The sequence below is a fragment of the Phyllopteryx taeniolatus genome, chromosome 9, assembly GCF_024500385.1.
Source record: "Phyllopteryx taeniolatus isolate TA_2022b chromosome 9, UOR_Ptae_1.2, whole genome shotgun sequence".
Lineage (NCBI taxonomy): Eukaryota > Metazoa > Chordata > Actinopteri > Syngnathiformes > Syngnathidae > Phyllopteryx > Phyllopteryx taeniolatus.
The window spans coordinates 7626467-7651640 of NC_084510.1; the positions used below are offsets into that span (position 1 = coordinate 7626467).

A 25174-nucleotide genomic window follows, 5' to 3' on the forward strand; every position below is an offset into this window, starting at 1 on the left:
GTAGGTATACTGAGTTTGGTGCGCTTCAGGCCTCCATCTAATTCACTGCTGACAAATTACTCACTTTGTGGCCCCTGAGTCACACAGCTTCCACAGCATGCCGCTCACTCACCTTCCTGCTCCACGTTTGTGAAATAACTATATTTAAGATTGGCTACTTTTGTAATGGGCATTAACCTTTTGTATTTACATCTCCTCTCAGAGGGACTATGTAGATTAGATGCTGCACTGATATTCACCAAGACAACGTGCCTATTCCTTTCTAAATACATCCGTGCGGTGACCTCTGAACATCACTGACAGAGGTCAGAAGGCATAAGTCAATAAGAATATGGTTTTAATTTGACAAAGTTTGTCCAAATGGGGCCATCTATTGGCTCATGCGATATGTATTTTTAAATTGCTTTTAATGGAAGTGTTTTATGATTTAAAAAAAAAAATGCCAACAGTGCTATCTAAAGGTGCTATTTTCTGTCAATGATAGCTTGAAAGCTGACATGTAATGTAAATTATTTAAAGATAACATGTATCGTTTCCTGATAGGGAGAAGCTTTGCGGCAGATCTTGGTCAACCGGTACTATGGGAATGTAAAATCTGGACAGAGGCGAGATAGTCACACGCCGTTTAGCAATGCTCCACTTTCTACTGGCGCACAGGGGAAACCTCTTACAGGTGGGTGTTCTGATACGATGTACTCCAGTTTAATTTAGAAAAAAAAAAAAAATGAATTTGTAGAATTTGACTTATTGGTCCCTCAGGGTATGGTGTCAAACTCGAGGCCCGGGGGCCAGAGGTTGCCCGCCACATCATTTTATGTGTGCCGCAAAAGGAAATCAATTCAAAATTGTCATATGTAATGAACAACAATGTTGAGATATGGGATTTTTCTGCTACCAATCCTCTTTTTACAGTAACGTGATCAATAGTTGAACAAACTGATTTTAAAACCAGTTATCCCTCAATTTGTTGTGTATATAAAAGAATATGATGAGGTATGGTTTCACTGTCATAACGGCCCTCTGAGGGAAATTTAAATGACAATGTGGCCCTTGACAAAAATCAGTTTGACACCCCTGCCTCAGGGCCACAGTTGTGTTTGTGTGTGTGTGCGTTACGAAAATAAAGATAAGACGCAGACATTTACTTGATAGTGTTGCGTATGTAACACTATAGCACTATAGCCTCAATCTGCAATGCAACATTAAATATTTTTGGCCTTTTTTTTGCTAATTCCATCTTGGATTTAGAGCCACAACAGTGTAGTTAACAGAGCCATGACTAGATGTCTCTATAATGCCGTATTATGCTGAATCAACACAGAGAAAATATGTTTCAGCAAAAATACAGTATTTGTGTTATCATGTTATACACCTGAAAATGTATGGTATTTGGACTAATAACCTTGTTGTCTGCCAAATACATTTAAATTTGTGAAAATCCTAGAATGGAGTTTAATCAAACTGGCAAACAGTACATTTGAATAGTATTTGCTATTTAGAAATTGCATAATTGTTATTGTAAATTTGAACATTTTCTTTATTTCTTATAGTTATGTTATACACTAGGTAAAAACCCTGAATGGACAAATTATACTTTTTTCATATTAACATACAAAAAGCCAAACATTAAACAGAATGGAAGCATTTACAGTACAACTGGCGTTGGGTAGTGGTTCAACCAGAGGTTTATGTACACTATATAAAAAGACACATGCTTCTTTTTTCTCACTGTCTGACATGAAATCAGGCTAAACCTTTCCTGTTTTAGGTCAATAAGGATTACCAAAATTATTTCGATTTGCTAAATGTCTGGATAATGAAAGGATTGTTTTTAGATTATGTTTAATGACTTTTGTTAAAGTCAGAGGTTTACATACATTTCATTAGTATTTGCTACCATTGCCTTTAAACTGTATGGCTTGGGTCAAATATTTGGGATATCATTCCACAAGCTTCTCACAACAGTTGGCAGGAATTTTGGCCCATTCCTCCTGATAGAACTAGTGTAACGGGGCCAAGTTTGTAAGCCACCTTGCTCGCACATGCCTTTTCAGGTCTGCCCATACATTTTCAACAGGATTGAGATCAGTGCTTCGCAATGGCCACTCCAAAACATTGACCTTGTTTTCATTAAGTCACTTGACAGTGTGACAGTGTGCTCAGGGTCATTGTCCATTTGGAAGAGCCATTTGTGCCCAAGATTTAACTTCGTGGCTGATGTCTTGAGATGTTGCTTGAGTATTTCTACATAATGTTCTTTCCTCATGATGCCATCTATTTTGTACTAGTGTACTAGTCTCTTCTGAAGCAAAACAACCCCACAACATGATGCTGCCACCCTCATATTTCCAAGTTGGGATGGTTATCTCAGACTTGAGAGCTTCCCTCTTTTCCCTCCTAACGTAATGATGCTCCTTATGGCCAAACGTTCAAATTTACACTGTGTGCAGAATTATTAGGCATGTAAGTATTTTGACCATATCACATTTAGGCATATTTCCTAGCTTACAGTTGGATAAACCTGAATGCTTAATGGATTTAAGCATAGCAAGTGCTGTGTATTTGTGTAATGAGTGTCAGTGTGGCCTAAGGAGCTCAACACCCTAACTAAAGGTTATTAAGCGGATTTTTTTCGTTATGCAAAATGGGCCACAAAAGAGATTTAACTGACTCTGAAAAGTCAAAAAATATCAAATGTCTCTCATAGGGATGCAGCACTCTTGAAATATCTGAGATATTGGGGCGTGGTCACAGCACCATCAAACATTTTCTTGCGAATCGTCAACAGCATCGCTAGAAACATGTTGAGAGAAAAAAAACGCAAATCAACTGCTAAGGATTTATGAAGAATCAAGCGTGAAGCTACTGGGAACCGATTATCTTCAAGTTCTGTCATATTTCAGAACGGCAGCCTACCTGGAATATCTCGAAGTACAAATTGTTCATTGTTCAGAGACATGGCCAAGGGAAGAAAAGCAGAAAAAAGAGCTCCACTGAACTCTAGTCTGCAGTACATTTGACACGAATTCCTACTTGTTAGAAATGAAATGAGAAGTGATAGTTACATACACAGGGGTCAGTCGCTCTTTCTGCCGACTTCAATGACTCCAAAACAGCTGTCTTACAATACTGTACAGTTTGGGGATGGCGACTTCTGCCGTGTTTTGTGTTGGAATTGCGTATCGTGGTTGGAGTGCCTTTTGTCAGTTATTTGGATTTACAGGTGAAGGCGGCCCAAAGACCGACAGGTTAACACATCTGCCTGTGTGGAGTTTGCATGTTCTCCCCGTGCCTGCATGGGATTTCTCCAGTACCCCGATTTCCTTCCACATCCCAAAAAGATGCATGCATTAATAGAAGACTCTAAATTGCTCGTCGGTGTGAATGTGAGTGTGAATGGTTGTGTGCCCTGCGATTGGCTGGCGACTGGTTCAGGGTGTACCTTGCCTCTCGCCCAGAATTAGCTGGGATAGGCTCCAGCTCGGCCGCGACCCAAGTGAGGATAAGCAGTATGGAAAATGGATGGATTTATAGGTGAATCCAAAATGACCCCAAATGTCAGATTTTAAAGTGGAAGTCGGTCGCTTCATGCGGCTGCTACTGCAGCTGCTGTTTGCTTGAGTAGCCATTCTGTTTGACTTCTGTCCATATGTGAACCACGCCCACAGCGCCTCACAGTGGCGAGGAGTTGAATCAATTCAGCAGATTTGCAGAATGGACATTGAATTGTGGAGAAAAATTGCAAAGCATTGGTGAATTCATAATGGGTTCTTCCTGGCAGAGTGGCCTTTCCGTCCATGTCGGTATAGTACTTGTTTCACTTTGGATAATGACATACTCTTACCGGATTCAGCCAGCATCTTCACAAGGTCTTTGCTTTTGTTCTTGTGTTGATATGCACATCTGTGGGACACAGAACCTGTCTCCTTCCAGAGCGGTATGATGGCTTGACATTCCTATGGTGTTTATACTCGAGTACAATTATTTGAACAGATGAACGTGGCACATGCCGCCATCTGGAAATTGCACCCAAGGATGAACCAAACTTGTGCAAGTCCACAATTCTCTTCCTGATATCTTGGTTGCTTTAGTTTGACTTTCCCATGATGTTACATAAACAAGCATTGTGTTTCAGGTGTCCCTAGTTCAAATACATCCACATGCTTGTCTCTGATTAACTCAAATTGCCTGTACATCATCATCTGGGTTTTTTAAAGCAATAGTAATCTTCCGGTATGTAAATTTCTGACTTTGAAGAAAGTAATGAAAAATTGCCTTAAAAAATCCTTCTCTCAATTTTCTGGTATTTGGCAAAAAGAAATAATTTTGGTAATCCGAATACTGACCTAAAACAGGAAAAAGTTTATCTGATTTCATGATTTCAACTATATATAAACTGCACCATTTAGCTGTACTCCATAGGTTGGTCAGGACTGACATTCTCCATTCTAATAAAATGCTTGCTATTTATATTTATTCCAGTTTGTGGATCTGGCTCTCATCAGAGATTGGATTTATAATTTAAGTTCATTGCTGCAAAGCAAAGAAACAAATATTGTTTTTAAGATCCTTTAAGGTAATGGACATTAGTTCTTGTATGTAGCTGATATCATGGCATATCATGGTCTGTGTTGTTGCCAGGAAACCCCAACGCCATGCTTTGTCTAGACTGAGATGTGTTGATTCATTTGCCGTCCAGCCAGAGATGATTATTTTACTGGTGCTTGCCACCATACCTTTGGGTTCAAGTAGTTTATTGTTAATCTGCATCATGGCTAAAATTATAAAAATAAAGCCTTACAGTTGTCACCCAAAAGCTCTTTTTTGAAAGTATTGAAACAAGATTATCCCATTGCTTGTGTTTTCTTTTTCCTGCACTCACAATGGAAAGATTATTGATTATTATTGATGACCTTTCCAATAATGTTTGATGAAGTGTAGTTTAACATGTCATTGTAATGGACATTTACACTTATGTAGGAAAATACACTTATGCAGGAAAATACAGGCAGGAAATGCCATAAAAAAAAAAGAAGTAAATTAATAAATACAATTGCAATTACTTGACATACTATACATCACAGCATTAATTTTATATCCTCTTGGTTGTGGCAGTCAGCAGAATCCATTAGTCGTAATTAGGGGTGAAATTCTAACCTAATAAATAAATCATGATTTTAACAGCATTTTAGCCCATTTTACAATGTGCGTACTTTGTCAAAAAAATTTCAATGACTGATTATCATCTGTATTTGTGACTGTAGTTGTCAGCCCTGGGATTGGAGGGCGCGGCGAACTGAGTTTAGCAGAGGTCCAGTGTCACCTGGATAAAGAGGGAGCTTCTGATCTGGTTATTGACCTCATCATGAATGCTACCAGCGATCGCATCTTCCAAGAAAGCATACTGCTAGCCATTGCCCTACTGGAGGGTGGAAACACGGTCATCCAGGTAAGCAGAGGTTACGGGGTTCAAGAGAGTGTGAATGATTGTGGATGAGAAGTATTAGTAAAGCAGTCAAAATTAGAGCGTATACATACAGGTTTATGATGGAGTTCCGTTCAAAAGGCGGGTGACCTACAGTATGCTGAATTAGTACGTAATTCGGAACATGCCAATCACTATCCTACGCTAACGCATTAATAATTACAATAAATCTTAGCAAGAAAAGAACTTCTAGGCCATCAAGATAAAACAATCAAATGGAAAACAGCAAGTACGGCAGTAACTGAGCTGTCTGTTGCCATGTGACATATTCTTAAGCCACTGCGCAAACTAGTTCATTGCATGCCGTTGCCAACTTCGAAATGTCGTTTGTCAGTATCGTCGTAAACTGTGGACCCCCTGTATAATGTTCACTCTCTGACACAGATTGGGCATGTCTTCACTTGTGGAAAAAAACATCTGAAAAATGTTGTGGAGGTCAGAAAGGTCAGCTCTGAGTGGAGTGGGTGCCCACCCCAAGAGGTTCCCACAGCAATTTGTCACAAATGTCATTGCAAAATTATACAGCTGTTGTGCATCATTATGTATCTTTGCTGGTAATAGAGAATGTCACTTTGCACGCTCTCTGTGTTTGTGCTGTTTTGTGTTGCATGAACAGATGTGTTGCATAATATGCTCTTCTTTGCATAGTAGCATTACCCGACAAGGGCTGACTACCCGGAGAGTACACAAAAACACTCACATGACTCGTCTTACATAAGCTGCTGCCTGCCCCGGTGGATGATGCCAGTAGCTCTGGCCTCCTAACACTTCAACTGGACTCTTAAATGCGTCATGCTTTACCAGTGAAAAGAGGGCAATAAAAAGGCCAAGCCTCTCTGAAGCCTCAGGAGAGAGCCAGGAGATATCAGGAGCTCTGGTGCTTCTTGAGGAAAAGATGCTCCCAATAGTCACTCTGAGCACAGATGGACTCAGATCAGAGCACAAAGGGGCTCACTGTCCTCTAAAGTTGCCAGTGGCATGCATTTTGTCATGAATATGTAGCTACTGTTTTGGATCTACGACACTGGTAAACGTTCACAATTTTAAATGCTATTATTTAACCCATTGCAATATTCTTTCTAGGGTTTAATGGAAAATTGCAATGTTTTGTTGTAGTTTGCCTTCATGTTGCGTTTAGAAAACAAGCTCAAAAGGTGAAAATAGTTAATCTGTTTATTGCCTCTAACCAATGAGGGTATCCATTGTATTGTTTCAGTGTTAAACATACTGCAGGTGGTACAGTCCACATTTGGCACGTGGCTGGCACAAGTGAGCGTTGAAAGATCATGTCTGGTGTGGAGTGAATTTACAATACATCAGCAGATGCATCACATTTCTGTCTTACATAACAACGGCTTGCCTTGCCCCTTTTTAGGACAGAGGCCTTCTTGTTGTTCAAAGCAGGATAAAACATACCAACAGAGTTTGGCAAGGACGTTGTTTATTTGCTTTTGGTTTCAGCCATGACAGCAAATTTGGAGCGGAGAAATGGTGCAGAACTCTGTGCATTCTGAACTTGATAAAGCAGCATAAGGTGCAATAATAAGTATAAAAAGAAATTGGGCTGAACTCAGTCCAACCTGCCTCATTATGGCAGGTAATGTATGCAACATCCCAGTCTTGCAAATATTTTTCCAACTAACATTTGCAAATTTAGAATTTTATCGTATCCAATCTCACTTTGTAGCGTCAGCCTCACAGTTCTGAGGACCCGGGTTCAATCCCCGGCCCCGCCTGTGTGGAGTTTACATGTTCTCCCCGTGCCTGCGTGGGTTTTCTCCGGGCACTCCGGTTTCCTCCCACATCCCAAAAACATGCATTAATTGGAGACTCTAAATTGCCCGTAGGCATGACTGTGAGCGCGAATGGTTGTTTGTTTCTGTGTGCCCTGCGATTGGCTGGCAACCAGTTCAGGGTGTACCCCGCCTCCTGCCCGATGACAGCTGGGATAGGCTCCAGCACCCCCGCGACCCTAGTGAGGAGAAGCGGCTCAGAAAATGGATGGATGGATGGATGGATCCAATCTCACTTTGTGTCATTTATGCATTGTTAGAAAGCACAGTGGTGTTGTTGTAGTTTGTAATCAATGGACACTTTATAATTTGTGAAAGAGTTATGATTTTATGATGATCAAAAACACTTAAATGTTTGTCTTAAAGGAACAGTGGAACCTTCAGATTGTCATAAATGCAGTCTATCTGAAAATAAGCCTGCAGTGAAACCAGAAGTGCAACATTGATAGAAATTCTGCAAGTGCAGTCTGCCATAAAACCATTCAACCAATGACTTTTCCACTTATCTGCGCACCCCACCCACACATGCACATGGGTACACAGGCTTGAGGCTATACTTGGAGGCTAAAGGGATCAAAACAATCCAGGCAGATTGTGTGGTTGTGTGTGTTGTTACGTAAGGTAAGAAATGTAGACTCTCTGCTACCCATCTTCCCAACAGTCTTCATGACCTCAGATCCTGTCACATGACAAAACAGGTGCCACCCTCTTACGCAATGGCCTTTTTGTGGCTTCCCCCATTCTGCTTAGTATGATTACTACGGAGTTTAGGTTAAATTTACAGTAACCTCATGCAAAGCTTTAAAAAGCCTCTGCAAACTGAGATTGTAGACCTTAGTGCTATTAACAAACCAGCTGTCTACAACTGTGCAGGAGCCAGGGGAGTCTCCTCTGGAAAAAAAACACTTAAAACGAATGAACATTTAGTCTTCTCAGTCCAGTCTGGTGTATTCAAACAAGTGCATCACATTGTAGTCAGTGTTGGATGCACTTTGAGGTTGCTTGTCGTGTTGCCAGTGCGGATTCTTAAGACGTCAAGGGTCATCCATTTATCAAGAAGCTGATCTCTGCAGTTACTTGTTGGGTGTTGGCTCAGGAAACCACAGAAGCAAATCCATACCTCTATTCTGATTTTGACAACCCACTGTTAGGTTGGGAAGGAGCTTATGGCATAAGACACTTTATATAACTAGCTTCTGTTGATGCTGCAGGCTGTGATGTTGCAGTGGAGGTAAACATACAACTTTCCCCTGACAAGCAATCTGCCGATCACACATTTAAACATGCAGACCTCCATTGTTAACACAAATGTTTACCCACATTCCCTTCTGTTCTTCTAAGTACTAAAGATGAATTGTCAAAAAGGGGTTTAATCATCGGCACGGTTGCGACTGGTTAGCACATCTGCCTCACAGTTCTGAGGACTGAGGTTCAAATCCCAGCCCCGCCTGTATGGAGTTTGCATGTTCTCCTCATGCTTTCTCCGGGTACTCCGGTTTCCTCCCACATCCCAAAACATGCGTCGTAGGTTGATTGATGACTCTAAATTGCCCGTAGGCGTGAATGTGAGTATGAATGATTGTTTGTTTATATGTGGCTGGCAACCAGTTCAGGGTGTACCCCGCCTCCTGCCTGAAGACACCTGGGATAGGCTCCGGCATGCCCGTGACTCTAGTGAGGATAAGCGGTACAGAAAATGGATGAATGGGTTCAATCATTTTCAGAATGCACTACTCATTGAAAGTGGCTTGTTATGTTTAATTTGGAGAAACCACATGTAATATTTAGTGATGAGCTCATTAAACTGTTCTTGTTTTGTTGGTTCATCACTGCACAACTATCGAACTTTAGTACATTTTGGAAATAAATGTAATGTAAAATGGACTAAATACTATATTACCAGATAGTACCTGTTCTTTGGATTGATCATATCAACTTTGTATGATTATGAAGCAATCATAAAATTAGAGGATTAACAATTAAGAGCGAAATGTGCAATCCATTGAATACATCTAGGTTTGGGTGGAAGATAGGTTATTCAGAATCATTACGGCTATAACCGCACACCAAAAGCGCACAAAAATGGTTGGGAGGAAAAAGTGTTTAAAACTGGCCAGCAGAGTCCTGATCTCAAATCATTAGAACGTCCTTGGACAAGCTGAATTCTGACATTGTTGAAAGACATCACGTCAGCATTCAAAAACTTGAACAAATTGCAAATAAAGAATGAAAAACTGTCTTGTGCAGGAAGCTTTTAAATTGGCGTTAGAAGTGTTTGGAGGCAGTCATCCTTGCTAAAGGACGAGTAACAAAATACAAAGGAAGGAGGCCTTTCCACAGCCATATTTCCCATTCTTCTTTGAAATGTCTATTTAATTGTAAACATCTTTTTTCTTAATTAGTTTATAAAACTTCTTTATAATAGTTTGATGACACAAATTTGCCATAATTGAATTTATCTCTGTAGATATTGTATAGGGTTAATAAAAAAATAAATAAAATGGTAGCCAGAACTGTACAGCTGTAAAAAATAAAAATAAATAAATAAAATATTTTACTTCCGCGGCACGATTGAGAACTGATTAGCACATCTGTCACACAGTTCTGAGGACCCTGGTTCAAATCCGGCCTTGCCTGTGTGGAGTTTACATGTTCTCCCCGTGCCTGTTTGGGTTTTCTCCGGGCACTCGTGTCACTTCCTCAAACATTCCCAAAACATGCATGGTAGATTGATGTGAAGATTCTAAATTTCCCGTGGGTGTGAATGGTTGCTTGTCTATGCGTGTCCCAGAGTCAGCTGGGATAGGCTCCATGACCCTAGTGAGGATAAGCGGTATAGAAAATGGATGAATGGATGTTTTACTTCCGCCTAGCAGTGATCACAGAAAGCAAACACAGTGGCAGTGGGCAACTTTCCAGTGCCTGTGGAGGTGTGAACGAATTGGATACTTTGCACAAGGGCACTTAAACGTAAATCAGAGGGGGCCTCTAAGGCGGTCAAGAGTCAAACCTGGAGATCATCACTTTGCAGGCTGCATTCTTAATGCCAACCAATGGTTCACAGATAACCTCTATCAGTAGTAGTACAGCAGTAGCTCAGTCTGTAAAGACTTGGACTTTGGAGTCAGAGGACACTGTTTAAGTCCCACTGTAGACAAAAATGTAAACATTGCAGCTAGTTGTTGGAGAGACGCTAGTCTCCTTGCTAGCGTTGCGCTCAAGACCACACTGTCCGAGACCAGAGTTTACCAAGATCAAGATAAGACCAAGCCTTTTGGGAGTCAAGACCGAGACAAGCCCAGACCGTGATTTTCAAAAACTATTTGAAAAACTATGATAATGTTGAACTGTTAAAGAACATTCTCTCTTTAATTTTCTTTTAAATAGATTTTACAGCCAAAAACAAAATATCCAAAATTAACTTTTTGACTCACTGGCCAATTTGGTAGATTAAAAAAAATCCACTGGCCAACCATATTTTTTTACTGAACAAAATATTTAATCATTTTATACATATTACTGTATTACAGTATTATAAAATATACAATGTCATAAACAGCTAGCATTTAATTAATAACCGATCAATATAGAGGCACACCACAACCGTTGATATTTTTTTTCCCAATTAATTTTTTTTTTTTTTTTTTTTATCCCCGCGTATTCAAGAAATGTTTATGTTTACGTTTTTTTCTTTTTTTTAACAGCCAAATCATTTAGGGGGGCTTAAGAACATTTGAGGAGAGCTGCAGACAGTAGACGAACATAAGGAGAAAATACACCAAAATGAAGACTAAAAAACATGAATAATATTGTTCAATTGTTGTGAACTCGTCATGTGGCGGATAGCCTTCTGTGATGTACATGCCAAATGAATAATTGACTCGCATTTGGTGCCTGGTGATTATTTTGGACCCTGTCTGCAACTCTTTGAAAGCGCAACATGAAAAACAATTTTCAATCTTGACAATTTTTTTGAACTAAATTCTTGCAAAAAATGCATCTTTGATGACATGATTGTTTGAAGTTCAACTTTCTAAAATTCTGTTTTCTTTATGGCTGGTGTCTTCAGACAAAAGGAAAGACCGGTCTCAAGAGTTTCAGCACTACTGTCGAGGTGCCCTTGAGCAAGGCATTGACCCCAGCACCCCAGCTCAAGTGGTGCAGCACTCTTGACTGAGGTTTTCCCCGATCAAAAACCAATCATTGTGGGGGATTGTGGTGGGGGTTGACCGACTCTGTGCCTGATCAAAATGCATTCATCTACGGTGGCGGGGAAGCATCTTTTGATCCCCAGCAAAACCAGTTCGGATGCTTCCCCCGGGAGTTGGATGCCCAGGAACACCTCACACTCTGCCCACACCCCCCTTGAACGCCACTTACACAGACACACACACTCACACAAGTAGGGCAGGTTTGGGTTCAGGTTTTCCTCTCCCCCATCCTTTCTCTCTCTCCACTAATCAGCTTCGCTGATGTAACAGTGTTAGCGCTGAGGCATCAGCGTGCCTTCACTGTAACCACTCAGCTGATTACTCTTCTTATGTAAGGAGGGATTGTTGAGAAGAAAATAGGACGTGACATATGAACCCGGTGCAGAAATACAACAGGTTCCTGCAAACAATGCCATCAAACAAGGTGGTCCTTTGTATAGACAGTGATAACGCAACGTGTTCCACCTCACTTTGACTTCACCACTAATCTCTTAACAAACCAACTGGCAAACCGTTGGCCTTGTTGGAAAGGTTGCAGAATTGTGAACCACATTGGTGTTACATGATCTGTGGTCTGTAATCACAAAAAAAAATAATAATAATAAGATGTGTCAATTTTTGGGCATCTGCACAGCTGTGTACAGCATGTGCACTGCACAGCTGTGTACAGCATGTGCATGTTTGGTACTTCTTCAGCAGTGTGTGGGACAGTGGTTTGACATTTGCCTAAGATATCAAAGTCATTGGTAGCTGCATGAAAATTAGGATTCGCACTCTCTCTCTCTCTCTCTCTCTCTCTCTCTCTCTCTCTCTCTCTCTCTCTCTCCTTGCTTAGCTGCATCCAAATAGTAATGCCCAGCCTAATAGTCTAGGTGGCATAACTGTGTGAAGTCTTATTTTGCTGTCACTGTGAGGGTAGCCTTATACACGGCGTTTGGAAAGTCCCTCTATTGTTATACAACCCCAATTCCAATGAAGTTGGAATGTTGTGTTAAACATAAATAAAAACAGAATACAATGATTTGCAAATCATGTTCAACCTATATTTAATTGAATACACTACAAAGACAAGATATGTAATGTGCAAACTGATAAACTTGATTGTTTTTAGCAAATAATCATTAACTTAGAATTTAATGGCTGCACCATGTTCCAAAAAAGCTGGGACAGGGTCATGTTTACCACTGCGTTACATCACCTTTTCTTTTAACAACATTCAACAAACGTTTTGGGAACTGAGGACACTAATTGTTGTCGGTGGAATTCTTTCCCATTCTTGCTTGATGTTCAGCTTCAGCAGTTCAACAGTCCGGGGACTCCGTTGTCGTATTTTACGCTTCATAATGCGCCACACATTTTCAATGGGAGACAGGTCTGGACTGCAGGCAGGCCAGTCTAGTACCCGCACTCTTTTACTACGAAGCCACGCTGTTGTAACACGTGCAGAATGTGGTTTGGCATTGCCTTGGATGGCAGCATATGTTTCTCCAAACCTGTATGTACCCATGCCATTGGCACTAACACAGCACCATACCATCACAGATGCTGGCTTTTGAACTTTGTGTCCATAACAGTCCGGATGGTTCTTTTCCTCTTTGGCCCGGAGGACACGACATCCACAATTTCCCAAAACAATTTGAAATGTGGACTCGTCGGACCACAGAACACTTTTCCACTTTGCATCAGTCCATCTTAGATGAGCTCGGGTCCAGAGAAGCCGGCGGCATTTCTGGGTGTTGTTGATAAATGGCTTTTGCTTTGCATAGTAGAGTTTCAAGTTGCACTTACGGATGTTGCGCCGAACTGTATTTACTGACATTGGTTTTCTAAAGTGTTCCTGATCCCATGTGGTGATATCCTTTACACATTGATGTCGGTTTTTGATGCAGACCTGAGGGATCGAAGGTCACAGGCATTCAATGTTGGTTTTCGGCCTTGCCGCTTCCATGCAGTGATTTCTCCAGATTCTCTGAACCTTTTGATGATATTACGGACTGTAGATGATGAAATCCTTAAATTCCTTGCAATTGTACGTTGAGGAACATTGTCCTTAAACTGTTCGACTAGTTTCTCACGCACTTGTTCACAAAGAGGTGAACCCCGCCCCATCTTTGCTTGTGAATGACTGAGCAATTCAGGGAAGCTCCTTTTTATACCCAATCATGGCACCCACCTGTTCCCAATTAGCCTGTTCACCTGTGGGATGTTCCAAACAGGTTTTGATGAACATTCCTCAACTTTCTCAGTCTTTTTTGCCACCTGTCCCAGCTTTTTTAGGACGTGTTGCAGCCATAAAATTGTAAGTGAATGATTATTAGCTAAAAACACTAAAGTTTATCAGTTTGAACATTAAATATCTTGTCTTTGTAGTGTATTCAATTAAATATAGGTTGATCATGTTTTGCAAATCATTGTATTCTGTTTTTATTTATGTTTAAGACAACGTCCCAACTTCATTGGAATTGGGGTTGTAGAATACTGGAGGTACAAATGTATTATATACTTTAACATATCTGCGAATAAAAATATATAGTTATAGAATATTGGTGGTACACGCATCATATTCTTAAACATATCTGCTAGTAAAAATAATAAAAAGTACACAGTGACTTTCCCAACACCCTGTATCACTGCTTAAGCCAGAACCCTCGACACAATCTTTGATAGGAATGTTCAAGGACTGAAACAGAAAGGCATTTCCATGTGTAATCCTGACACTTTAGATCATAGATCTAGAACATGCAAAAATAGTCATGCCCACTTAATATCGCTAGTCAAAACATAATTTATTCCCTCCAAAACTTAATTATGTTCATTTGTCCTTAAATTATGAAGCATAGCTAGGATTTCCCCCTCAGCCTAGAACTGAACCCTTATTTACCCTCAATAAGTACAGTATGTACCCAGTATATCTTGCTTTATTGATATTAAAATGTGATTGTGTGTACCACATGCCTTTGCCATGGTCAAACAATAATTCCAGGCATTGGTAGATTCCTCCTTCCTAGTGTATGAGCTTGTATAATGCTGTCCATAGAAGAGCAGGAAACTACAAGAAATAATGTTGAGTCCCTTATCAAATCACAAGATAGTTGTAAATAGTGGTTGAGAATGTTCCCTTTGTTGGTGGGAATAATGCACATAACAAAGTGGTCGGCAAGTGAAGGCGAAGAAGCTATGGCCATCTCTGCTGGATCCGCTATTTAGGTCTGCAAATACAGCCTGGGGATTTCTTCTTTGACTAACTGTTGAAAAACGTTGCCTTACAGATATAATATACTATTACATTTATAAAAGTGATTTTAAAATCACTATATGGTATTCCCTTCGTTGGTATCTAATAAAATATTACACCCCCCGTAGGTCACCAGATGTGCATTATTTACAAGTACATAGTAAGATATAATGGTTCTTAATGCTCATATTGTCCCTTTAGTTTACACTAAACTGAAATTTGACATAAAGCACTTGGAAGAGCCATAACCGACTGTACCTTCAAGTATTGATGGTGTCAGTTTTTAACAATATATCAAAGCATCTGCTCACTTTGGACAGCTGAGAAAAACTAATGCTTACTCTTTGCATAGTAATGGCTGCACAGACATTTAGTCAGTGATTTAGTCTCAAAGTCTTTATATTCTGAATTTTGGTGGTCTTTTTGACAAATATCTTGAGTATTGTCATCCTCTTGAATGTTGGGCTCCGGTTTAAATTGGAAATGCTTAACGAATATTTGTATTTCAAACTAATTTAATGTAAACTAGTGGGCCCATGGTTCACATAACATCATCGACCCATAATTCATTGCAAAGATGTGATATTTCCTGAAAAAATATATGATAGGGATCTTAATACTGTATCATATTAATTCTGACATCTACTTCAGGGGTCACCAACCTGGTGCCTGGAGACACCAGGTAGCCCCCAAGGACGACATGAGTAACCTGCGGGCCTGATATACTGTAAAAAAAGTGCACCGGGGAGATGAGTCTAATTTTTTGGGTGATGCTATTCTTTAAAAAAAAAAAAAAAAACACCACTTAACCTGGGAACTGCATCCATTTTTTTGTTGCTATTCTTTTTTAAATCACACTTGCATTGGGGGGCTTTTTGGAAAAAAAATAGTAGTTTCAAGGTTAGTGTTGCAGCACATGACCAAAGCATAGCGTTCGTGAAGACAAGCTAGTGGGCACAATGACGATGAGATGATTTACCCCTAAATAATTTGAGGAATAACACATTTCAGAAGTGTGTGTGTCAAACTAGTAGCCCTTCACATGAGTCAGAACGCAAAAAAGTAGCTCTGTTTCAAAAGGTTGATGACCCCCTGATCTACTCTACGTCATGTTCAGTAAGTTGTCGAACAGTGAAAGTGTCCTTTATACCTTATATTAACATATTTGTTTTTCAAGAGCAATATAGCAACATATTTCACAAAATACAACCGCAAACAACTGTTTTTCAAATATTCCCCAGCGCTCATTCTACCAGCGTTTGACGGGGGATAACAAGTCAGAGAAATTCTTCAAGGTGTTTAATGAGCGCATGAAGCTGGCCCAGCAGGAAATCAAGGCCACTGTGACCGTGAACACCAGTGACCTGGGCAACAAGAAGAAAGATGAAGAACCGCTAGAAAAAGACACACCAGCACGCAATAAAGGTTAGTGGTCAGAAAATAATAAGCTTAAAGTGTGAATGTAGGTGCAAATTAAAAGAAGAGCACTGATGTTGTGCAAGAAGGTTTCCAATCTCTGTTGTAGTTGATCCCAAATGTCTTTCATCGGGTTGAGGTCAGTTCTTCCCCACCAAATTCATCCAACCATGCCATGATGTACCTTGTTTTGTGCACTGCAGCACAGTCATGCGGTCAAAGAAAATGACCTTCCCCAAATGAGATTCCAGATTCTGGGGTATTAAGTGGTCTATTGTAAAACCTGATTGACTAATGGGTTCAATAACTGATTAATCAGACCAAGCTCATTTGGCTCTTTGCCTTTTACAACCCCTGTAAAACATTTCCACTTAATGAAGAAAACTGCATGATTGAAACTCTGTGAGGATTTCGCAGCCAACTTCAGAGGAAAGAGTGACACCATCAGATGTAATATTTTATGTAGTTGCGATACAGTTTTAAATACATCTGAGTGTTTGGATTTACCTGAGGAAACACTGGACAGTTTTGCGCTGGTCAATACTGAGATGCTTGACAAAGTCCTCGCCACAGTGAGGCCCACCATATGTCTTCTTGACTAACTAACTTGACTGACTACCAAGTCTATTTTGGGGGAGTTTTTTTCTGCAGACATTGTTTTTAAGTGCCAAAATGTGAAATAAGTGTCAATATTCGTAGTATTAGATAAGTCCTTTTCATCCTTGAAAACAACTATCTGAAGCAGGGGTGTCAAACTAATTTTAGTTCGTGGGCCACATTCACCCCAATTTGTTCTCAAGTGGGCCGGTCCAGTATATCCGTGCTGTAAATAACGACAGTTCAATTTTCAGGGTGTACATAATAACAACTACATTTGGGAAAATATTCACATTTTTGGATTATTATCTTGTTGCAAATCATATGAGTAATCTCAAATGTCATAACAAAAGTGACTCCAATTTCAACTGTATTATGAATCAGCGTTGTCATTTACACATGAACACAGTAGATCTATAAACTGTGTGTGTACCTTTTATAAAACAACTTATTTAGAAATCATTTTAAATTTACATACATCTTCACATCTATCTGGAAATCTCGAAACCCTCAACTGACTCATCACACCTTATAAACTAAAGTGGCAACTTTTCAGAATGAAATTGCGGTGCAGGCAGATTGACAGAGTGAAACTAAAAAAAAAAAAAAAAAAAAAATGAAGACAAATGTCATGTATTAGCTATGTATATTAAAGACATATCCACAGTAAGTGCAAAATATATTGTGATATAAACTTAAATTAGCTGCTTATTTAATAGTCATCAAGTAGCTTGCCATAAAAAGCCGAAATCACAAACAATGAATCTATATGAGGTTAGCATGAGCCAACACAAACAATTACCAACCCCTTTCCAACTCTTAGCACGCATCAAATTAGTTTGTAGGCAATATCTCACTAAGGAAGTGACTTTCAGCTTTTCCCTGTCAGGGTTTGTCGCCACAGTGAGTCCACGATTGATTTGTCTGACGTAAACCCAACCATTTTTATCCGGGCTTTGTTATGTTCCAATTAAGTTCACAAACTCGTTTATAACTGCAAGTGTGCACATTTGCCCATGAAATTACTTAATAAACAATACATGATATGATACATACAATATATATATATATATATATTTTTTCTTCACAAAAAGTCACTGTTACTGCAAATGGATTGGTGGCGTGCTCCGCCACGCCAGTCTCTCGCTCTCTCTCGCTCTCTCTCTCTCTCCACTTTGTGAGTGTCACGTCGCGCGACTCACAGCGCTTCTGGTTTTACGGTGCTTGTGTCAAAATAAAAGCAGGAGTTTCAAAATAAGAGTATATGTATGAATGAACAAAAACGCGCAGAGCAATGCCACCTGATGGGCTGGTTGTGACTCGCGGGACATATGTTTGACACCCCTGATCTAAAGTTCTGATAATATTTGACTCAAATTGCTGTGGTTAGTCAAGGACGTGCCAGTGGTAGCTGTTGTTACCGAGGAGGTGAAGGAGCAGCTCGTGGAAGCCTCAGCTGTCACCAAGAAGGCCTTCACAACATATCGCCGTGAAGTTGAAGCTGAAGAGCACCAAGCAGCTGCTGATGGCTCCTCCGTGGCAAATGCTGACAAGGGCCAGGAGGATGGCGAGATGAGTGTTATCATCACCATCATGCAGCCCATCTTGCGCCTCATGCAGCTCCTGTGTGAGAACCACAACAGAGATCTGCAGGTCTGTGAACACACAAGAGGCACTGTGCAATGCGAGTCTCATACTTCCAAATCTCTTTTATCACCACACTCAGTCGTGTAGAAATGAAACTCTGTTGAAAATAGGCACCCGTTGCAGAACCTCTTGTTATAGTTTTTTCCATGTCTGGTAGGTCTGAGTCTGGTTTCACTATGAGCTGTGTGTTGTTATTTAGGAATGGCTAGCTCATGTGATTCAGACTTCCTTCAGGCATTGATTCCATTAATGCAGAAAAAAATTCGAAATGGTGTTGAACCAATTTATCTAACACACAGCTTCCGTCGTCTTCTTCTATTGAGCTTGTTTAATGGATGACAAATGCATAGGCGCTACCTACATATTTCAGTGGAGCAGCACCATACAGTACGTGAGGGGTCAGGATGTGGCTCACATTTAGTCAATATGTGGGCATGTCAAAATGTTTTTAGTAAGTATGATATCCACGTATCCGCACACTGTGTGTGTGTGTGTGTGTGTGTGTGTGTGTGTGTGTGTGCGTGTGCGCGTGCGTGCGTGCGTGCGTGTGTGTGTGTGTGTGTGTGTGTGTGTGGAAGGGGGGCAGTGCCGGTGCAAGATTTTGATCTGTAGCCACACAGCTTTTAAATCATATTGCTGTTGCACAACACTACACGTGATAGGCTTAAAATAATCAGTTGAATTTAATGTATGCTTAATTCCTGGATCAGCAAAATGTTAAGAATGTATGAGTAATTATTGAGTACAGTGCTGCAAACGATGATTATTCCGATAATCGTTTAATCTGTCAATTACTTTTTCGATTAATCAATGAATTGGATTTAAAAAATAAATTTCAGTACATTTATTCAAAAACAGGAGATTACTTCAAGTTGACAGTGCAAAAAAAATGCACAAACATGATTATGATTCAGTTACTGCTTTTTGGTCCGTGATATGTCAAAAAATAGTCCAAAATGTTCATCCCTGTTTTCTAATGTAAAAGCAGATGTTTGCAAATGCTTTTTTTTGATTGAACACAAAGGTAATCGGTCCGCTTTCATGGAGGAATATAAAAATCTGAAAATGTTTACTGTTGAGATGCTGAAATTCTGAGGATTTGGACACTTTGGACAAACAAAAGTTAAACTAGGTTACCAAACGATAAATCGGTTATCAAAGTAGTTGTCGATGGATTTGATAATCGATTAGTTGTTGCCCCTCCATTTGAGTATGTGGTATGTAAAGTATACGAAGAATATCCTGAGACTGTTAACAATATGCCACAAAGGTATTGGACAAGAGATGATTTGGCCTCAGTGTTTTTCATGTTTCCTGTCAGTGCTTTCATGGTCTTCTCGGTCTGACCAGGAAGGTTATAGATTTGGACAGTTCAAGATACTACAGTGATCACTTTATAGGTTCAGTTTTTGCTTTATTTGTCTTACCATAATGTGCGCCTTCCTTTCTCAATGATAGCTTTGTGGTAGATCTTTAGTTTAGAATACACTGTATAAAAGCACCTTGGTGAGCTGTAATACAGTCAGATGTTATTGTTTTATTTTTGTATTTTCTCCAGAACTTTCTACGCAATCAGAATAACAAGAACAACTATAACCTGGTTTGCGAGACACTTCAATTCCTGGACTGTATTTGCGGCAGCACCACTGGAGGTCTGGGGCTGCTTGGACTGTACATCAATGAGAAGAATGTGGGCCTCATCAACCAGACTGTGGAAAGCCTCACTGAATACTGCCAAGGTCCCTGTCATGAGAACCAGGTGACTGACACACATACGCGCACACGCACAACACAAGCTTATGCAAGAGGGAGAGTCTTTGGTTTTTCTGAATTGTGCTACAGCAAACTAATTCTGTAACCTTTTTTTCAAGTGGTGTTCAAATGTGGTTGTGTTTGATAATTACCCCCATTTATGTTATTGGTTTTCTTTTTTCATTTTGGCAAACACAGCATAGTTTTGTTTGGGCTATATTATACTCCCTTTCATGCTGTAGCTTTTCTGCTGCTCTGATTTTTTCAACAAAAGTTAACAGCAGCCTCTTGTGTTCTTTGGCATGGCAGCTCACATGATTGTGCCATCCTTTGTTCTTGTTGTCGCGGAGTAATTTTCTGGCAAGTGTAAAACTGGAGTGATTAAAGCAACTACCGACTGTTTACATTTATTAACCTTTCAGGGTCCTAAAACAGTGCTTTAAAGGGAATCAAAAGTAAGAAAGAAAGTTATATGTTCATTGACACGGAAAGGAAATTGTCTTGTGATGAACTGTGTATTGTTTTTTTCTGCAACCTTATTAACCAATATCCGGATTCAGGCATAATCTTGATGAGGAGTGACATGTATTTGCAAAAATAAACAGGACAGCACAAAGTCAGCGTTCAGCAAACTTGACCTGCAGTCAAGAAATGTGGCCCTCCTCCTCAGCACATGACTGTATCTGCAGGGTGTGTGATATCCAAATTAATATGCATATCAGTCATGAAGGAAGCTGCCTTTGGGTGCTGCTTATGCTGTTTGAAGCTGTAATATATATTTTTTACACAGCAGCTCCACAGGTGTGTGCTGGTTCTTTCTAACTAGATGTGCTCTGTTAATTATGATGATCAATTTCCACAATATATTTCATAAAGTGTATACAGTTTGACAACAACCTTTACTATATATACATATGTATATATAGTCTAACAAACCAATATCATGTACTTTAGATACAAGCTGTTGGACTGAACTGTGACAAAAGGGTATTGGGCATGTTTTCTGCAGGTATTGTAGTCGTGATTATGACTTAATTTTCTCTGAACTTCTCGCTCTTTGCAGTATGACACTGGTTGATTGACCCATTGCCGACCCCCTCCCCAACTTAATTAGTATTTGACTGACTGACTTAATTATATAATAAGAGAAGAAGAGTCGTCGTGAGGGACTCAGCTGAAATAAAGCCTATATGTGGGGAAACCCTTGAATAATTAGTTGTTTCATGTGTACTGTGTGGTCACTTGTCATTGATAAACTGATGAAATTCAATGTTTACTGTGCTAATGTGTTTATTATTGTTCGTCCTGTAGAACTGCATTGCCACGCATGAATGCAATGGTATTGACATTATTATAGCGCTTATCCTCAATGACATCAATCCCCTTGGCAAGAAGAGAATGGACTTGGTGTTGGAACTAAAGGTGAGTGATTATTAATTTGAATTGTCTCATTTTCCATCCTCCCCAGTCACCCCAGTGATGAGAAGATCATTTGTTGTTCAACCTTGTCATATGTTTACCAGAATTCCTGATTCCGCATGGAAATGTAATGGATTCTTCCGTGTTCAAAGAGCCGCCCCTCTACAAAGTTTTGTGGGAGTTGGTTTTGTATTTTTGGCTTGATCCTGCTAACTGGATATTTACTTTGTTACCATGTCAAAATAACTGCTGTGAAAACTGGCCATTAAAACTAGTATCTATTACCAGTATGTATTCTTTCCGTTAAGTGTGGAAAAGCATGATGCAACAGGTTATTGTTTAATGTTATTCCAGTAAGTTTGTTATTTTCCAGTTGGCTAGTTTGAAACTGTAGAGAAGTGCAGTTCTGGATAAAAGAGCGGCTTGAGGAAATGTTTTCACTTACATTCCATTAAATGGCGCTTCTATGACGACAGGTTTAGTGTGCGTGGCAGTTGGAACCCACTTTTTAATTTGCTTGCCACGATCTACCAGACTGGAGTTAACATCATACATGGCTTGATTTTAGATCGAATGCTCAGGACTGTTAAGCTTTGGTGGAGGTCGTGCCTCTACTAGTTATCGTTGATTTACTTTTTATGTAAACTTAATATATTGCTGAAGTTCATGTGGCCAAAACGGTTATTTAATGGGATGTCAATGACTCGTGTGTAATGTTCTCACAGAACAATGCCTCCAAGCTTCTTCTTGCCATTATGGAGAGTCGCCATGACAGCGAGAATGCCGAAAGGATACTGTACAACATGAGGCCTAAAGAGCTTGTACGTGGTTCAAACCATTCGAATCTTCACAGCATTTAGATACTGCATGAGATGAGGATTTGCTCTGACGGTACTCTATTTCTGTGCAGGTTGAAGTGATAAAAAAGGCATACATGCAGGGCGAGATTGAGGTGGAAGAGCCTCAGGAGGGTGATGACAGAGAAGAGGAACATTCTGCATCTCCACGAAATGTTGGCCACAATATCTATATCTTGGCACATCAAGTAAGAGCTCAACATGCATTCACATGAGCACATCTCCTTTTACGCCTTCAGCCATTGGACTCTTTAGAACCAGAGTTTAATCAAACGAAACTAAAGGATCATGAAGCGCACGTCTTTAATGTACTGTGTCCAGTTGTTCAATAGGAAAATATCTGTGGGGCACCACATTCACACGTGTACAGTACGCCTGATCAATGAAGCAATGTTTGTCTGAATCATGAGCTTCATGAATGTTATGATGTTCGTCATTTTCAGTTGGCCCGACACAACAAGGAACTGCAAGCCATGTTGAAACCAGGGGGCACGTATGGAGAGGGTGACGAGGCTCTGGAGTTCTATGCTAAACACACAGCTCAGATTGAGGTCAGTCAAAAGGTCAAAAGTATAAGTGTAATATATAACCATATTTTGCAGGAAAATATGTGACAAGCTTGGGTTTTTCTTGTTTTGCGCACTCTCCAAAATGATGAGGACATTTGGCATGTTGACCTAGGTGTGTGTGAGTGAGAGATTAAATTACATTTTTTTGCAGGTTAAAGTGTTGTGATGATGGGAACAAGTTTGAATCCAAAGTGGACGTAAGAATAGCCAGCCACAAAATTCAGTTGTACACGTGACATGCCCCCTACCACTTGGTTACACCCGCACAGTTTGATGAAATTCACAAATCCTGCCTTTCAGTCTCATCTCTGATTGACACTGTCAGAGAGTTATTCATTTAGCAATATGCCTATTATTGAAAGTTGTATTTTGAATTTTTATAGAACTGACCCTCAGGTAAGCAAAATACTAACACTTGTCAATACTGTAGGCTGAATTGGATTTTTATACCATTGCAAAATAATAAACCTATAGATGATATACCTTGAATATTAATTAAGTGATTAGCTTTATATAAGGCAGAGACTAAATGGTGGCTGCTGTCGTGGTTCTGTCCAGATTGTCCGATTGGATCGAACCATGGAGCAAATCGTTTTTCCTGTGCCCAACATCTGCGAGTTCCTCACTCAAGAGTCCAAGCTACGTGTGTACTATACCACAGAGCGCGATGAGCAAGGCAGCAAGATAAATGACTTCTTCCTGCGCTCCGAGGACCTTTTTAATGAGATGAACTGGCAGAAGAAGCTGCGAGGTACTCAAGAGGCGACTGGTAACACAAACACCGTTCCATGTGCGTCTTCCTCTTAAACAACTTTCTTCCTTCTACAGTATTTCCTGTTGTATATGCTTTCCTCTCATATCTCTCCAGGCATCGGTAAAGTCAGGGCTATTTATAATACATTATGTGTTATTGAAGACTCTAATTTGCCACTGTGATCTGCCTAGGTTGTAACCCACCTGTCACCCTAAGCCCCTAAGGGTTAGGCTAAAATTGAGATTGTTATTATGCTACATGATACTCTAGGGCACTGGTTCTCACCTTCTGTTACCCTGGGATGCCCATTTTCCTGTTGTCACCAAGTAGCGACCCACTTTTATGTAAGCTAAAAACAAAACAAAATCTAACTTTTGCAAACCGTACAGGTATATCATATTTTTTAACAACATTATGCTGCCATGTTCAAAGTACTTTTTGGAACACGTTATGATTATAATGAGGAGTAACATAATAACTGCATGCTTAAAAATGAATCTAGCAAAATGAAGTGTAAAAATTGCACAAAATACAACCACAAAATATCATTTATAGCATGGCACTGAGCTTTTCTTTTTAGGAAACTGCAACATCAATAGTTTATCTTCTGTTAATGAATAAATGAAGGATGCAGACAACTGAAAAAGTTTGAACAGTGTGAATTATTATGCTATAAAAATACCAGTGGCATTTGTTGTTTTCTTGGGTTTCATCTGAAGAACCTGGGATAGGCCCAGGAGAGGCTGTTTAAATGCAAATACAAAGTAAAATAAAATAATAAATACAAATACCTGTGCGTGTATCATTACACAAGTTTCGGACCCATGACTGTCAAGTCCGAGCAAGAGTTCTGTCCTGTTCCAATGGCGACGACATAACCCGAATTCACATGCAAGTCGGAACATGCCATGGTCTATCACTGACCTATGCTAATGCAGTTTTAAAGTAATTATTACAGTAAAAATGTTTTTGAAAAACACTTATAAGCCATACATATTATTTTCTGGTTTATACTTGTGCTATTGTTTTATATGGACCTGTGTCTGCAATAAAGGTACAAGAAAAACATTAAGGACGATGCTAAGTGAGAGCGCCTCCGAGTACCGCATAACCACATATTTTTTTTACTAGCTGTCCGCGACCCAGTTGAGAATGACTGCGAAAGAGTTTTATCATCATGTCTAACATGGTGGCAATTGAGAAAGCACCACGAACAACCGGTGATGATTCATTATCAGACATTGTGTTTGTATTAAAGAACTTTAAACAGAGACAAACTTAATACATATCATGCAAACATGTTATGCAAGACTAGTCCAAAGGAGCAAAGTTGCCAGATCCGCCGTTAGGCAATGGCAACAGCCTTGGCCATTAGATGACAAAGCTATTCTTAGGGTAGTCAACTGGTTATTTCTTCACCTTATCAAAATTATTGTTAA

General features: G+C 39.8%; 1 protein-coding gene across 20 annotated transcripts in view; it reads left to right on the forward strand.

The window, feature by feature from the left end:
• itpr1b (inositol 1,4,5-trisphosphate receptor, type 1b) overlaps positions 1-25174 on the forward strand; it is a 121601-nt gene that overhangs the window by 72578 nt on the left and 23849 nt on the right. For 15 of the 20 annotated variants that reach the window (XM_061783506.1, XM_061783512.1, XM_061783513.1 and 12 more), the window contains 10 exons: positions 544-673; positions 5265-5449; positions 15966-16149; positions 18128-18390; positions 19943-20143; positions 21448-21558; positions 22281-22376; positions 22466-22600; positions 22856-22963; positions 23540-23771. In XM_061783506.1, coding sequence (XP_061639490.1) covers positions 544-673; positions 5265-5449; positions 15966-16149; positions 18128-18390; positions 19943-20143; positions 21448-21558; positions 22281-22376; positions 22466-22600; positions 22856-22963; positions 23540-23771 — 1645 coding nt within the window. The remainder of the gene's footprint in view (positions 1-543; positions 674-5264; positions 5450-15965; positions 16150-18127; positions 18391-19942; positions 20144-21447; positions 21559-22280; positions 22377-22465; positions 22601-22855; positions 22964-23539; positions 23772-25174) is intronic. The other 5 variants (XM_061783510.1, XM_061783518.1, XM_061783522.1 and 2 more) reach the window with 1 other exon arrangement.